The 15480-nt window shown below is 39.0% G+C and overlaps 1 protein-coding gene across 1 annotated transcript; it reads right to left on the bottom strand.

The window, feature by feature from the left end:
* Positions 1-5351: 5351 nt before the first annotated feature.
* LOC109114217 (uncharacterized) lies at positions 5352-9903 on the bottom strand. Its single transcript, XM_019196537.1, has 3 exons — positions 8331-9903; positions 8062-8189; positions 5352-5999 (listed from the first exon to the last, which is right to left on the bottom strand). The coding sequence occupies exons 1-3, from the start codon at positions 9901-9903 to the stop codon at positions 5352-5354; spliced, it is 2349 nt and encodes a 782-aa protein (XP_019052082.1).
* Between the last annotated feature and the right edge of the window lie 5577 nt (positions 9904-15480).

Raw genomic sequence — 15480 nt, 5'->3', positions numbered from 1 at the left:
GTTCTACATGGGCTAGGGAAGGGGAAGCAAATCTGTTGGTTCAAAAGAAATGTCCAATTAGAGCTCTTTCTTTTCTTCCCAAATTCTCATCAAGGTGGTAGAAGTAGCAGCAGCAGCAGCAGCAGTGTTAGGCTGATAGCAGTAGTTGGAACAAGTTAATGAAGTCTATCTTTGGACCTGTCTTACAAACCAAAATGATCTGCAAATCCTGTCCTTCATTCTATTAAAAGAAGATCACCTCATCTCTGGCCACAGGACACAATTATCATACTTTAGAACAGTTTAGACATTTTCATCTAGGTTTCCTAGAAGGGCTTATCCATTTTTTGGATGTTTGGTTTCTTCATCCCCTTAGGTCTTCTAACCAGGTCATTTGTCTTCAGATTTTGCAGTCCTTTTCAAAATTACAAATTTTACTTCAAGATAATGTCTTTTCATCTTTCTTTTATTTCTTTTCTTAGACCTCAAGGCCATAGATCCTTTACAGAAACCATTATTTACAAGCAAAAATCATTCACTGTAATTCAAGATAAAATATTTTCATCAATAATTTTGGATGGTATATATGCATAAGAAGTTAAAGAAAGCTGCATTGCTTGGATCTATCCTATCTAAAGCAAAAGCATAAATAATGACAACAAAAACCATTAACTCTGGGTTTACTTTATCCTTGACTAGAAAAACAGTGCAATATCACAGGTTTTCCACAACCAAGCTACACCCTTGTTATGTTTTTAGCATTTAACATTGCAATACTGAGACATAGGGTGATGATAACCATACAGACAACAAATTCTACAGGTTCTGTAAATACAAGAGGCAGGGATGAACAAGGTGTATATGGAAGACAGTGCAAAATCACAGGTTTTCCACCATCAAACTACGCCCTTGTTATGCTTTTAACATTTAAAATTGCAGTACTGAGACATAGGGTGATGATAGCCATACAGACCACAAATTCTACAGGTTCTGTAAATACAAGAGGCAGGGCTGAACAAGGGGTATATGGATGACATGGACCAAGAAGGTGACGACATTTCAAATGTTGAGGATACTTTAGTTGATGGACATTCTTTATTGGCTGGAAAACCAAGGTAGGCCATCTATAAAAGAACGCGACTGACCTACTAGGAAAACCTCTCTGTATTTCTATATTTACATGTGCATGTATGTATTTGTCTGTATGAGACTAACAACAGTCATATTCAGTCTAGGTTCTGGTAAGCCCAAAGGGGTTGTAATTTTTTAACCCTATTTTGACCCATTATAGAATGCTGCTCACCATGGCCCTCCTTGAAGTCAAGGTAGTTAATTATCTACTTAACCCATAAAATCTAAAACTGTGTTTGGTATGAAGGAAAAAGTAGGGAAAGGTAGGGAAACCCATACAAACCTTGTAAAGGTTTCCCTACCTTTCTCTTATTTTCCTTACCTTTTCCTTCAAACCAAACATAACCTAAGAGAAAGAAGCAACAACGGCAACTAAGGGTGGAAATAAACCAGACATTTTCTGAGAGTTTCTAGAATTTAAGAGAGCCCATGCCTACAACCAATCCGCTAAGAGTACAAACTCCAAATCTATCGTGGGTTAACACACCCCCAATCTAAACTCTTCAATGCGTAGAGGACACCAAAGAGAAGATCAGCCACCAATAAAACCAGAAAAATATTAAACTATTCTAAGAACCAGATCTGAGATAACATCCATATTTTTTGGTAACTTATTTCGAGTGAGATTTTGACTGCTTGGATATGCCATATCTAAGTGATTGTCTGATATGTAGTGCATTGAAAATTGCAGTCATCCTCAATGCTCAGCAACAAGCAACATCTCTTTTCTCCTTCAATTAAGTCAAATTAATATGTAATACATAACCTATTATACACACAACCGATAATGGCACTGTTTATGTGCTTTAAAATGGCTTTAACTGATTCTAACAGCCATTAAAAAGAAACTCCAAATCTCCGTCGAAAACAAGCTAAAAGATACACTGATACACATATATCTGGACAGAGGAATATGGAAATGCTGATGTGGGTCTCTAAATAAATGTATATAAAACTAAAATGCAAGAAGATCTCACCATCCCCATTTCCTTCATGGACCACAATTGTTAAGATCTGATGTCCCTGATGTCTCTAGCACAGCCTGTTATCACTTCGCACCCTCTATTGTAAGGATTGGCCCGTCCCATCGGTGGACAGTTGTAGTACGAAGAGCCGGGTCTTGAGCAGGGAACAATGTCTTGCTTCAGCGACTCGTAGCTGATATACTTCTGCATCATCAACATTCTCCGATTAGTCTCCGAGTCCATCTCCGCCTCCATCTTCGTTGCCCAGAGGCATTCGTTGATCTTCCCCGTGCAAGGCCTACTCACCATTGCCTCTATTTCACCGACTCTCAATGAATTAGATCCTGAAGTGTCAAATCCACTGCAAAAGAAGAGATGGGTTTCTAGATAAAGCAGTGCCAAGCAGAGCATATTCAGGGAGAATGATTTGGGTTTTGCTTTGGCCATTTTGTTGCTGGGTGGTTCTCTGTTATACTCTTCTGCAAGTTATTTTAGGAAAGGTATTGCATTGGGACGGACACGCCTCTATCGAAGGGAAGATAGATAAACCACTCTTTTCAGATCTTTTATTTATTATTTTTGGGGGTAAATTATAGACATCCACCCGGTGCTTAGGGAGTAATGACACTTAGCTCCCCCAAACTTTCATTCACGATTAAAGATCCACCCTCAATTTTTTAGATTCCTGTACCTTGTAAAGGAATTGACGGTAAACATAAAATTACTAAAATGCTTAATCTCAGTTCTTTGTTATATTTTTTGTAATTTTTTATTTTTTATAATTTATGCTCTTTTCCTTTAATTTTTTATATTTGTCATATATTTTCTATAATGTGTAAATTTTTTAAACTACCTTTATGGTTTAGCTAATTGACTAAGTGTATCTTTACTGTTTTAAAATTGACTAACCCTACCTTTACTGTTTCTAACAATTGACTAGTTCTTAATAGTGTCCTTAAATATAGATAGAATGACTCAAATGTCCCTTTTACCCTTTAACTCTAACTTAAGACAAAAACTTGAATTTACCAATGAACAATCCATCCTTATCTGTTTGTCCGAGTTCATCACTATCGTATCCAGCACCATCTCTTCGGAGAATTGCCTTAAAAGACAAAAACTCAAACTCAGCTACCAGAATCTTTACCTTCTCTGTCATTGGCGGTCACTGCAACTGCCACTCAATACAGAGGACGCAAAGCAGTAGCACCCCTTTCCAATTTTTTCTCTTTTCCCTCTTCCTCTCTCTCTTCTTCCCGCTCTTCTTCTTCCTCCCCATCAATCTCACCTCCCCTATTTAAGTCTAAGACCAGATCGTCACTATTGTGACTTCTAGTAATAGCGATGGGCTGTCTCTCTTCTTTCTACTATCCTTCTTCTTCTTCTTCTCTTTCCTGTCGAAACCAGCACGCCATGGAATCGGAAACTCATCTCCTGGAGATTAACTTGATCTCCGCTCAAGGCCTCAAGCCCCCCACTACTAACCCCTGGCACATGCAGACTTACGTTGTCGCCTGGATCAACTCCGCACCCATGTCGACCATGTCGGCTACAAAAACCCCACCTGGAGTGACATAGTCAGCTACAAAAACCCCACCTGGAATTGGAAACTCATCTCCTGGAGATTAACTTGATCTCCGCTCAAGGTCTCAAGCCGCCCATGATAGGTCCCAATCAGATTCAATGCAAACCAGTAATAAAAGACTTTCTTTTGGTGAAAGATAGACCACTTGAAAAAATAATTCAGCTTGCTCTATTCCAGACTAAAGTGATTACATAAATACTAGCCCACGTAACAACTTATTCCTGAATTCTAGCTAACTGACCTTGACTCTAGGAAACAAAGTCATGGAAAATACTGACTCAAAACAAATTCAAAACATAAATACTAGCCCACGTAACAACTTATTCCTGAATACTAGCTAACTGATGTTGTCCAAGTCAATCCAGGAACTTGGGATTCTTCTTAGGAACACGCAAAGACCTTCTGGGTCTATTAATACTTCCCCCACCAGGAGGAACCTTGTCCTCATGGTTCAACGAAGGAAATTGAGTCTTGAGAAGTACCGCATTTTCCCAAGTAGCATCTTCAATGGGCAACCATTTCCACTTAACTAAACATTCTTCTAAGAACTTAGAGCCCTGCTTTATCCAGTGTATCTCTAAAATCTTCTCTGGTTTAATCTGAATAAAGCCTTCATCTGAAAGTGGTGGCAACTCAACAGTAGCAGGTGAGGGAGTCCCAACAAATTTCTTTAAGAGTGAAACATGAAAAACATGGTGTATTTTGGCTTCCGAAGGCAAAGACAGTTTATAAGCCACTTTGCCCAGTTTTTGTTCAATCTTAAAAGGGCCATAGAACCGACTGGCAAGCTTGTGATGTGCACGTTTAAACACGGTTTGTTGGTGGTAGGGATGTAATTTTAGTAGCACTAAGTCACCAACCTCAAATTCCACATCTCTCCTCTTACGATCAACAATAAGCTTCATTCTTGTGGCTGCCGCTTCTAGATTCTTCTTTAATTGTTGGAGCACTTCGTCCCGATGAAGAAGATTCTGATCTAATTCATTGACACGTGACAAACCTTCTGTGCACAGCGGAATTGAAGGAGGAAGTCGACCATATAAATCTTGAAATAGAGTCATTCCTGTAGAGCAATGGAATGTGATGTTGTACCAATACTCAGCCCATGACAGATAGCTATACCATTTTCGAGGCCATTGATGGACATAACAGTGCAAGTATTGTTCGATACAGCGGTTTACCACCTCCGTTTGGCCATCAGTCTGTGGGTGATAGGCTGAACTCAACTTCAATTTAGTACCTGACATGGTGAAAAATTCGTGCCAAAATTTACTAACAAAAATAGGATCCTGATCACTGATTATAGACTTTGGCATTCCATGAAGTTTTATAACATTCTCCACAAATTTTTCAGCAATAATCTTCGCAGAAAAAGGATGAGACAAAGCAATAAAATGGGCATATTTACTTAGTCTATCCACAACTACCATTATACTATCTTTCCCACATGAAGACGGAAATCCTTCAATAAAATCTAAAGAAATATCATCCCATACCTGACAAGGAATTGGAAGTAGTTGGAGCAACCCAGCGGGCGCTAGTGTATCAGATTTAATTTTCTGACAGGTGTTACATGGAGCAATATAATCCTGGACAGATTTGTACATAGAAGGCCAGTAAAACTGTTGAGCCAACCGCTTGTAAGTTCTTAACACTCCCGAATGCCCAGCCATCTTGCTATCATGGAATTCCTATAGAAGTTGTTCGCGTAGTGCAGTAGGAACGACCACTCTGTTTTTGTAGAAGCATAATCCATTTTTCGCTGAGTAATTCCTCGTAGGATCGCTTGCTGCCTGTTGGAATAATTTCTGCAAATACGCATCATCTTTTGCTGCCTTCCGTATATCATCCCATAGAGACACCTGTGAAACAACTAATGGATTCAGAAGAGGACTGTTAGCTCGTCGAGATAAAGCATCAGCTGCTGAGTTTCCACGTCCAGACCGGTAAAGAATCTCATAATCGTACCCAAGAAGTTTGGCAACCCATTTTTGCTGCTCGGAAGTGGCCACACGTTGATCTAGAAAGTATTTGAGGCTTCTTTGATCCGTTTGAATAAAGAACTTCCGGCCTTGGATGTATGGTCTCCAAGTTCGAACTGCCTCCACTATAGCTAACATTTCTTTAGCATAAATAGACCACGGCCGTTTGGAAACACCCAATGCTCTACTTATGAATGCTATCGGCCTTCCTTGTTGAGTTAAGACGGCCCCGATTCCATCTCCTGAAGCGTCGGTTTCAATAATGAATGGCTTAGAGAAATTTGGCATGGCAAGGATAGGCGTGGTTGTCATAGCTTGTTTGAGCCTTGTGAATGCCTCCTCTACCTCTTCATTCCACTTAAAACAACCCTTTTTGAGAAGATTTTTGTGAGAGAACGAGCTATCAACCCATAATTTTGACGGGTTTGTCGAAGCCCTCAAAATTAATACTAGTCCCACAATAAAATATTTGCAGTAAAAGTGGTACTAGGTCGAATCCCACGGGGAGCAAATCAGTAATCTCTTAGCCGAATGGATAATTTAACTAAGTGGGAAAATAAAATAACTAAAATTAAAAGAACAAGAAAGCAATAGCAAACTTAACAATCAAAAAGAAATCAGTCTTACCAAATTCTGGTTCAAGGGTTCGGGTTGAATCAATTGACCATCGATCCTAGGTAAAATTCACCAGTCTTGCAATTCAAGCATTTAACATTAGATTTATTAGGATAGCCATAATAAACCTTGTGTTTTCCTAAATCAGTTGACCAAACCCAGCATTTGATCAACACTTATCTTTAATCAACTGGGTACGATAGCGCTCCATATTAATTAATGATAGCATTAAGCTTTGTGAAAACAGTTAAACCAAAACAACAATAATTGAAATAGCTGCAATTATTGAATCTTGTTCCATCGATTCCTTTTAGGTTAAACCATGTCAATACATTGGTCAAAGGCTGTCACGAACAATTGACCCAAAAAGATATTAACCTAATTGCTACTTGTACCACTATTCGTGACAATTACGGATCACCAAAATCATGGATAGCAGTAGGAAAATCAACATTAATTCAGTTTGTCAGACTAATTATAATTAACATCCAATAAAAATGTGCACAAGAACCAATGAATACTTGAATTAAAAAGCAAGAAAATAAATTAACTACAGAACCTCACAACGACATAATCGAACCTCCCCCCTTGAACCAGAAAAAAGAAGCTTAGCTGCTCATGATCTGCGCAATCTCCATGCTTTGCTTCTCCATGGCCGAACTGATCTTCTTGAGTTGCTTGATGCTTGATTGCTGGATGATTGAGTGATGCTAGAGCTGGTTCGCCCCCCTCTTTATATAGCCAAAGGAGAGGGCTGTTTTCCAACTCCTTCTAGGAGATCATCTTATCTTTAGGGAGTCTTGATCTTCTTTGAACTAATCCTATCCTATCTCTTATCTAATGATCTAATCTCAATCTTCTTATCTCTCTAGGATTACATTCAAGACTTTAGATCTGATAAGACTCTCTCCTTGGAGATTACATTCGAGATTTGGACTCTTGACTTTTGAATTCGACTTGGGCTGCTTTAAAACTTGGGTTGCTTCAAGGTACTTCTGCGAGTTGGGCTTAAGTTGTGAAATGGGCCTGGCTGCGAACTTTCTCCGACTTCGGGCTTGTTTTCGTACTCGATTCGGGCCAAATCTGTCAAAACCCAAAACATAAAAGTTGTGGGCCTTCCTTTCATCTTTCTAATTCTTCTTGAATTGTGCAATTCGGAGTCCGGAATTGAGAGTGAGGCCCAGATTACTGACTGTCGCCGAAACTTTGAAAATCACCCGATTTGCCCTGTTTTCTTCCAATTGCCTTCTTTATTGCCCTAAATCGAAATACAAGAGTAATGAGTCCATTTAAGTGCTCAATTAATGTAAAAAGATGAAAATTAGAGGACAAAAATAGGGTTATTTTCAGTCTCATCAAATTTCGAACAAACTTCCTGTAATAACCTATCAAACCTAAGAATCCTCACAACTCTGTAATATTAGTTGGTTGTGGCCATGCTATCATGGCCTCGATTTTTTTGTTATCAACCTTTACTCCATGAGGTGTCACCACGTGGCCCAAATACTCCAGCTCCTGCTTGCCAAAGTTACATTTGCTTGCTTTGACAAAAAAGTTATGATGTTTCAATATGTCTAATGTGGTGCGTACATGACTCAAATGTAAGTCCCAGGAAGGACTATAAACCCATATATCATCAAAGAAAACTAATATGAATTTGCAGAGATGGACGAAATATAGAATTCATAATAGCTTGAAAGGTTGAAGGAGCATTATATAAGCCGAAAGGCATAACTAGATACTCAAAATGCCCATTATGAGTTCTAAAAGTAGTCTTCGGAATATCAGGGGCATGGACTCTTACCTGGTGATAACACGCTCGAAGGTCCAATTTAGTGAAGTAAGCCGCTCCATGTAATTCATCCAGCATGTCGTGCACTGATGGAATTGGAAACCGATCCTTGACAGTGGCTGCGTTGAGTGCCCTGTAATCTGTGCAAAACCTCCAGGACCCATCTTTTTTCTTCACCAGCAGAACAGGAGATGAGAATGGGCTGGTACTTGGTCAAATGATTCCCGTCCAACATTGCTTGCACTTGCTTCTCAATCTTTGCTTTTTGAAAATAAGCATACCAGTATGGACGAACATTGATGGGTTGTGTCCCTTCTTTAAAGGAATGTGATGCTTGATTTCCCTTAGTGGTGGCAGCTTGGTGGGCTTGCGGAAGATGTCCTCACATGCTCTCAATAGTTGCAGCATATATGTTGGAACGTCGTCCCACTGAAACGCTTCTATTGCTTGAGCATAAATTGCAAAAACCATCTGACCTTGGTGGTGTTCCTCTGTAGTGATCTTTAAGGAAGTAGCTTGAAGCCCCTTTTGAATTCCTTGTAGCCTGTGTGCTTGATTTTCCCATTTGAAATCCATTGTCAATTGCTTCCAGTTACAAACTACAAACCCCAACATTTCCAACCATTGAACTCCTAAAACCATATCCAACCCAGCCAATTGTAGTGAATAAAATGTAAAAGAAAATGGAATTCCTTGTAAGACTACTGGTACCTTATCAAATCGCCCTTGACAGAGGAGTCGCTCTCCATTAGCTACATGGACCGTGAATGCCTTGGTTAGGACTACTGGAAGCCTTAAAGAATCAACTATCCTATCACTTAAAAAATTTTGCGTGGAGCCACTACCAATTAATACCATTACCTCTTGCGTCCCAATTGTAGCTGTGATCTGCATAGTTCGTGGTGAGGTCCACTCGGTTATTGCATACATTGATATTTCTGGCTCCTCTTCCCCGATTCCTTCTAACTGAGATCTGTCACTCCCACAGCTGTCACCATGAGATTGATTGTCGGTGTGGCATTCAAGAAGAAGCAGTTGCGGGCCTTGGCATTTATGGCAAGGAGTGAACCTCACATTGCAACCAAAGCAGAGACCTTGAACTCGTCTCTTTTGCATTTCTTCCCAGCTCAAACGTTTAGGGGTCACCGGCGAGGTCTGCGGCACTTGAGGGGCATTTGCAGGAGAAAGGTATTGGGGAATCGGTCGGGCAAACCTCCGCTGCCGTGCGAGTTGCTCGTCCTTCATCCGTGCCAACCCGATTGCCTCCTTTAAAGTCTTGGGTTTGAACATGCGAATTCCATCAGCTATTTCTGATTTCAAACCTCCCATGAAAGTGCCAACTAGGGCTTTTTGAGACCAGCCCTGTACCCGATTGCCCAATTTCTCAAATTCCCGTTGATAGTCCCGAAGGGACCCAGTTTGCCTTACACGAGAGAGAGCCTCATCAAAATCTTCTCCATCTGTCGGTCCGAATCGAGCCCAAAGCTCTTTAGAAAACATGGTCCAAGTCACCATCCAATTTTCCTCTTTGTATGTCCAATTCAGCCATTGCCACCACTGGTTCGCTTCACCTTCCAAGTGAAAAGTCGCTAAGCCCACCTTCTGCTCTTTAGGAGTTCTCTGAAATTCAAAGAACTGAGCTACACGATTGAACCACTCTGTTGGATCATCCCCTGAAAATCGTGGAAACTCAATTTTGGTTCGAAGAGGGAGAATGTTCAGATAGTAGTTGTCTGTTTCATCCTGTTGGTGCCAATGCGATTGACCCCGCTCCACTAATTGCGAAGTTGTAGATGCCTTTGAGGAGAGAACCGTGTCAGAAAGAGCCCTCAAAGACTCCCCAATCCGCTGCATTCGATCGCCCATTCCAAGCCCAAGCCGCTACACTTCATCCTGTAAGCCTCCCAACCCTTGCTCTAATATTTCAATTCGCTCTTTGTTGGTTTCCATTGTGGCTTTGATACCAATGATAGGTCCCAATCAGATTCAATTCAAATCAATAATAAAAGACTTTCTTTTGGTGAAAGATAGACCACTTGAAAAAATAATTCAGCTTGCTCTATTCCAGACTAAAGTGATTACATAAATACTAGCCCACGTAACAACTTATTCCTGAATTCTAGCTAACTGACCTTGACTCTAGGAAACAAAGTCATGGAAAATACTGACTCAAAACAAATTCAAAACATAAATACTAGCCCACGTAACAACTTATACCTGAATACTAGCTAACTGATGCTGTCCAAGTGATGAGAATGAAAATTATCATATTTTTATCCCTTAATATTCAGTCTTTTATACTTGTTTAGTGCCTAATTGGACTCACTATTCTTGTATTTTGATTTAGGGCACGAAAGGAGCCGTTAGGTGAAAAAAAGGGTAATCGGGTAATTTTGCACAGTTTCGGCGCCGCGTGGTAATTTGGGCATAACTCTCCCATCCGGACTCCGATTGAGATGATTCAAGATGCAGTGTAAAGATAACAAAAAACTCCACAACTTTCAAAATTGGACTCGAAGTCTAAGCAAACTTGCAGAGAAGCCCAGTTCACAGAGAAGCCTTGTAGCAGCCCAAATCGTTGAGAAAGCCCAATACGAATTTAGCATGCAAGAATAAGAATTCGGCTGAATCATCAAAGAGTCCTATCAGATTTAATTTTTTGCTGTATTTCTAGAAAGATAAGAGGGATTAAAATTACTAGTTAAGAGATAGGAGAAGATTAGATCTAATCTAGGCATTATCTATTAGAGAACTGAACTCCCAATGGAGAAAGAACTCCTAAGAGGAGCAGGAGACAGCTCCCTCCTAAGTCTATATAAAGGGGGCGGACTAGCACCCAAGGCATCATCAAATCCTCCAAGAGAGCTTCAACCTTCGAAGAGAGCAATCAGCAACCAAGGAGGAAGAAGCAGAGTTCGCCCCCTCTCATCTGGAAGCTACGATTTCATCATGAAGTGTGTGTAAGGTTTTATTTTCTAGTTGAAAGGTTAGGGAAGCTTTGATTCTATAAACATTGTGAGATCTAATTGATTTTTATTTCAGTTCATTGTTTATGGGTATTCATATGTTTTCTACGATTTCCTGTGAAGATTATTTATATTGATTAAGCAAGAAGACGCCCTTACTCATTCAACAAGAATAATCTATGGCCGATTGAACCTCCAATTTCGTATATGATTGGTATGTTTAATCATGGTGGCAACTAACATAATTGATTATATAAAAATTTTTTATTTATGTTAGGAAGATATATGATCTGGTTTAAACGGTCCGATCTTGTGAGATCGTAGACCAGAATTGGGTCTCTCCCCTCTTAATGCTATTAATAGATTAAATCCTAAGAGATTGTTTAGGACTGTCTATTAATAAGAGAAGCAATCAAAGAACTTGCTTTGGTTTCCGAATAATACGAGTAGAGGTTGGTTGTTAGAGCTTGTTAATGGCTATAACCAATTTATTCATAAACATATGAATTTATCCTTGCATCGATGATCAATGATAAGAGTCAAAACTGAACATGCCCCTTCAACCAGAAGCTATCTCCCATCGATTTGATCCTTGCTTTCTATTGTTTTCTTTTATTTCATCTTATTTTCCTTATCTTTACAACCCCCCTACTTCATTTACTTGAAAATAAATCCACCCAATCCCTGTGGAGACGACCTTGCTCATCACTATATACAAATATTTAATTTGAGCAGGACATTTATCTTTTGTTGGATTCAACACCCACCACCAAGTCAATCCAGGAACTTGGGATTCTTCTTAGGAACACGCAAAGACCTTTTGGGTCTATTAGCCCACTACTAACCTCCGGCGCATGCAAAGTTACGTTGTCGGCTACCTGAAAGATTCTCTCATCGGTACCATCTGTTTTCTCATTGCAAATACCTCTCCTCCAGCGTTCCCTCCTCCGCTCTCCAAATTCACCGCCCCTCCTCTAGCAGATTCCACGGCTTTGTCACCCCTCCTCCGGTAGATTCCATGGTGTATTGAACATCGGTTCTATGGTTATCAAAAACTACACTGACTTCACGGCCTTGAATGGATTCTCCAATCGGATACTATGTTCTGACGGGAAAGAACTGCCCTTGCCAGAGTGATTGCCAATCCAAACAACCATCGAAGACCAATAAAATCTCCTCTGAAGAATCTTGCAAGCATGTGAAGATTATTCTGGGGAATATTTGGATGATTTAGAGTCTGCCACTTCTTCATGATACACCGTTGTTTTGTCGTCGTCAATGCAACTCGAATGAAGGGGCTAGAGGTGGAGTGGGCAATCACCACTATTGGCTAAGGACTGATTTGCTTTGTTTTGCTTCTCAAGACAATAAGGGTAAAATTGGGTTTTAAAAAAATTATATGTCAAGTGTGTAGGAGTTTTGATGGAATATTAAAGGATGTTAACAGAAGTAAGGGTAAAGTTAGTCAATTGTCAGAAATAGTAAGGGTAGTGTCAATCAATTATCAAATAGTAAAGGTACACTCAGTCAATTAGCTAAACCGTAAGGGTAGTTTAAGAAATTTACCCTTCTATAATTTATTATTTTTCTTTTATTTTCATTTTTATTGTATTTTATCAATTTTCTTTAAAATGTTCTCATGAAAAGATAAAGGGGTTTTTACAGTTCAGTCCACCCCTAGAAATCTAGAGCTCCACTCTATGGGTGGACTAAATCCTAATTATGGATTGATGCCAAATCCACGAGAAGGATGCGGTTTATAGGGGGGCTTACTAGTAGACTAGGAGGGGCTTGCAAATCAGATTTCTAAGGGGGATTGCAGTACAAAAATCCCAAAGATTATAAGGGTAACTTGAGGTTTTTGAAATGTTTTGGACAATAAAGTTAACTAACATAATGCTAAGGGTGGGGGCAAAGTGATTGAACGTGAAAGTTCAGAATGGGTATTTATGATAAATAAAAGTTTGAATGCTAATTGTCATTACACCCAAAGTAATGTGTGGCAGTATGGTATTACCCATTTTTTATTTGGGTAAAATATAAAAACCTCCCTAAAGGTTTCGTTTTCACAAAAACCTCAATTATGGTATAGAAAAAAACTATAGTTACCTCCCTTTTGTTATTGTCTTAGATGGAAAACATTGGACAAATGCCTTAATTTCTCAAAAGTACCCATTTTACCCTTATATCTATCAATTCATATGAAAATTTATTAAAATACCCCCAAAAGAATTTTTTGCTTTTAATTAAAATTTCTCCGAGTTAGATTGAAAAGAATAAAGTAACTTTACTCTTTAAAAGCGATGGGTCTAGGAAAGACTAGAAGGGTAAATTTGGCATTTTGAATTATATTGAAAGATGCCCTAATATTTTTTAAGGATAAATTCATAAGTTTGAATTCTCCAAGGAATATCATATGCTTGTCCATAAGTTTACACATATTAAAGTGATTGCCATATGTTCATGTCTCATAACTACCCTATACAACAACCACAACAATAATAAACAAAAAGAATAAAATGACAATAATAACAAACTGGATGACATTACATATAAGAGATGCACGCGACATCCAAGTGCTATCTCTTCCTTGAGAAGTTGCGATATTTGAGGTTTCTAATGTCCATGAAGTGGGTTGATTGAACTCCTTGAGCTCTATCACTAGGTTGGTAATCAATTCATCCTCCCAATAAAAAGTGTGTATGCTTTTCCCACAGTGGGCAACATAAGAAAACTTTTCCCCGATTTTCATTTGTCCCAACCTTGTAAAGTTCCGCCATAAGCCAGCCCCGCATGCGCACATGATTGGAGAACCCCTAACAACCATTTTTCCCTACATAAAAAAAAAGTGTGTTCACGTACATAACCATAATAGTACACTACAAACAAAGAAGCAACTCTATCACTAATTCAATGCATGTTCCTATCTAATAATTCTTGTGCAATTTCTTCTCCATCGCCATGCTCTTTTGTTTCTAATTCATCTACATTTTCATTAATCACTTGCATATTAAGTTCAACGTAGTCATTAAAAAGGGTATCAACTATTGATTCCCTTCTTAGATAGCTGCGAGTAGCAAAGCATGCAACGACTATGTCCCATTAGACATGGAAATTGAAAGGTGTCATCCATTTAAGAATTGGAAACTGAGCTTTCAATTTACTAAATGATCTCCCAATTACATTTTAAGCTTTGCATGTGCTTGGTTAAATTGTTTTGTTTTAGTTCTAGCATGCACACGCTGAAAGTCTACTGCCCAATATCGTACATTTTGATGCCATAAAGTATCTTGTATTAGCGTATGCAACATCGCATAGGTAGTACTTGTCTGTGTCAATCAAATTTATCTATTAAAAAAAATGAAATTACCAAAAAGAATGAACACCCATAGAACACCATTCTCACAAGCTACTGGAAACGAAAAGTTGTTAAGATTGTGTGCAACCTCATGTAAAACCCTAGTGTCATGTGTCGTTCTTTCCTAATCGGCATAAACATATGTAAACACCATGTTAAAATCACAAACAGTTAGCACATTTTTGAAACATTCTTTCCCTCCTCTTCCTTGATATGCTAGTTGTTTCTCCAGTGGTACCACAACATGAACAAGTGTTCCATCTAAAGCACCAATAGCACCCTTCAACAACAAATGAAAGCAAATAAATAAAATTTGTTTTGAACTCAACCCCTATCCTAATCAAAATTATGAAACCCCTGTGAAATTGTCAATTATTTACCTTGAATACTTGTTAGAGTTGTTTGTGGTGCCCTGGGATGTTTGGGTTTGGGTTAAATGTAGTTGGGTGGATCATTTCTTGTGCAAATTCCATCATAACAGCTAACACTTGATGGAAGTATCTATGCACTATTTGAGTGGAGTGCGGGAACCGTCTTTTCATAATAGAGAACCTTTTATTATGACTTAAACACAAAAGAAACATAGTTATCTTCTCCTCCACTAATATGTATCGGCTATCATGTAACCATTCGTGATTACAAAAATGGCCACATATCCATACATATGCTTCAACTAGCATCCTCATCACCTTGATAGTTTGTCATTTCCATTTAATAGCTCTTCTATATAAATACAATCAGGTAGTGTAGATTCATAATTTGACATCCTTGGAATACATCTTTGTAAAGTTTTTTTTTATATACCAATATAGGACCATAATCATACCTAGGAGTGTCAATGGACCGGTTTTGGATTAGACCCCATCCAAACTGAATTTGACTTGGACGGATTGGACGGTCCAAGGAACTATGTCGGGTTGGACTGGTCCGAATGTAATGGATTGATACAACTAACGGATCGAAATTCGACAAAAATCGATGAATCCAGGTCCAGTTCAAAATCATTCATTTCGAAGGTTAGGGATGTATCCACGCTCAAATGGTATCACTCCAAATCTCTCTATCTGTATTTCTATCTCCCTAGAGCGTCCAACCACTCTCTCTACA

The sequence above is a fragment of the Nelumbo nucifera genome, chromosome 1 (genome assembly GCF_055504915.1).
Source record: "Nelumbo nucifera cultivar China Antique chromosome 1, China Antique-T2T, whole genome shotgun sequence".
Taxonomy (NCBI): Eukaryota; Viridiplantae; Streptophyta; class Magnoliopsida; order Proteales; family Nelumbonaceae; genus Nelumbo; species Nelumbo nucifera.
The sequence above is the reverse complement of the archived record's forward strand: the minus strand, read 5'-3'. Positions and strand labels throughout refer to the sequence as shown.

Excerpts from the sequence above, each read along its gene's own strand:
- LOC109114217 (XM_019196537.1), bottom strand. The coding sequence starts at position 9,903 with ATGCAGCGGATTGGGGAGTCTTTGAGGGCTCTTTCTGACACGGTTCTC. Across the intron at positions 8,190-8,330 it reads ATCAATGTTCGTCCATACTG|ATTACAGGGCACTCAACGCA; the intron begins GTATGCTTATTT and ends GGTTTTGCACAG. Across the intron at positions 6,000-8,061 it reads TTCGAGCGTGTTATCACCAG|TGGAATGAAGAGGTAGAGGA; the intron begins GTAAGAGTCCAT and ends GGTTGTTTTAAG.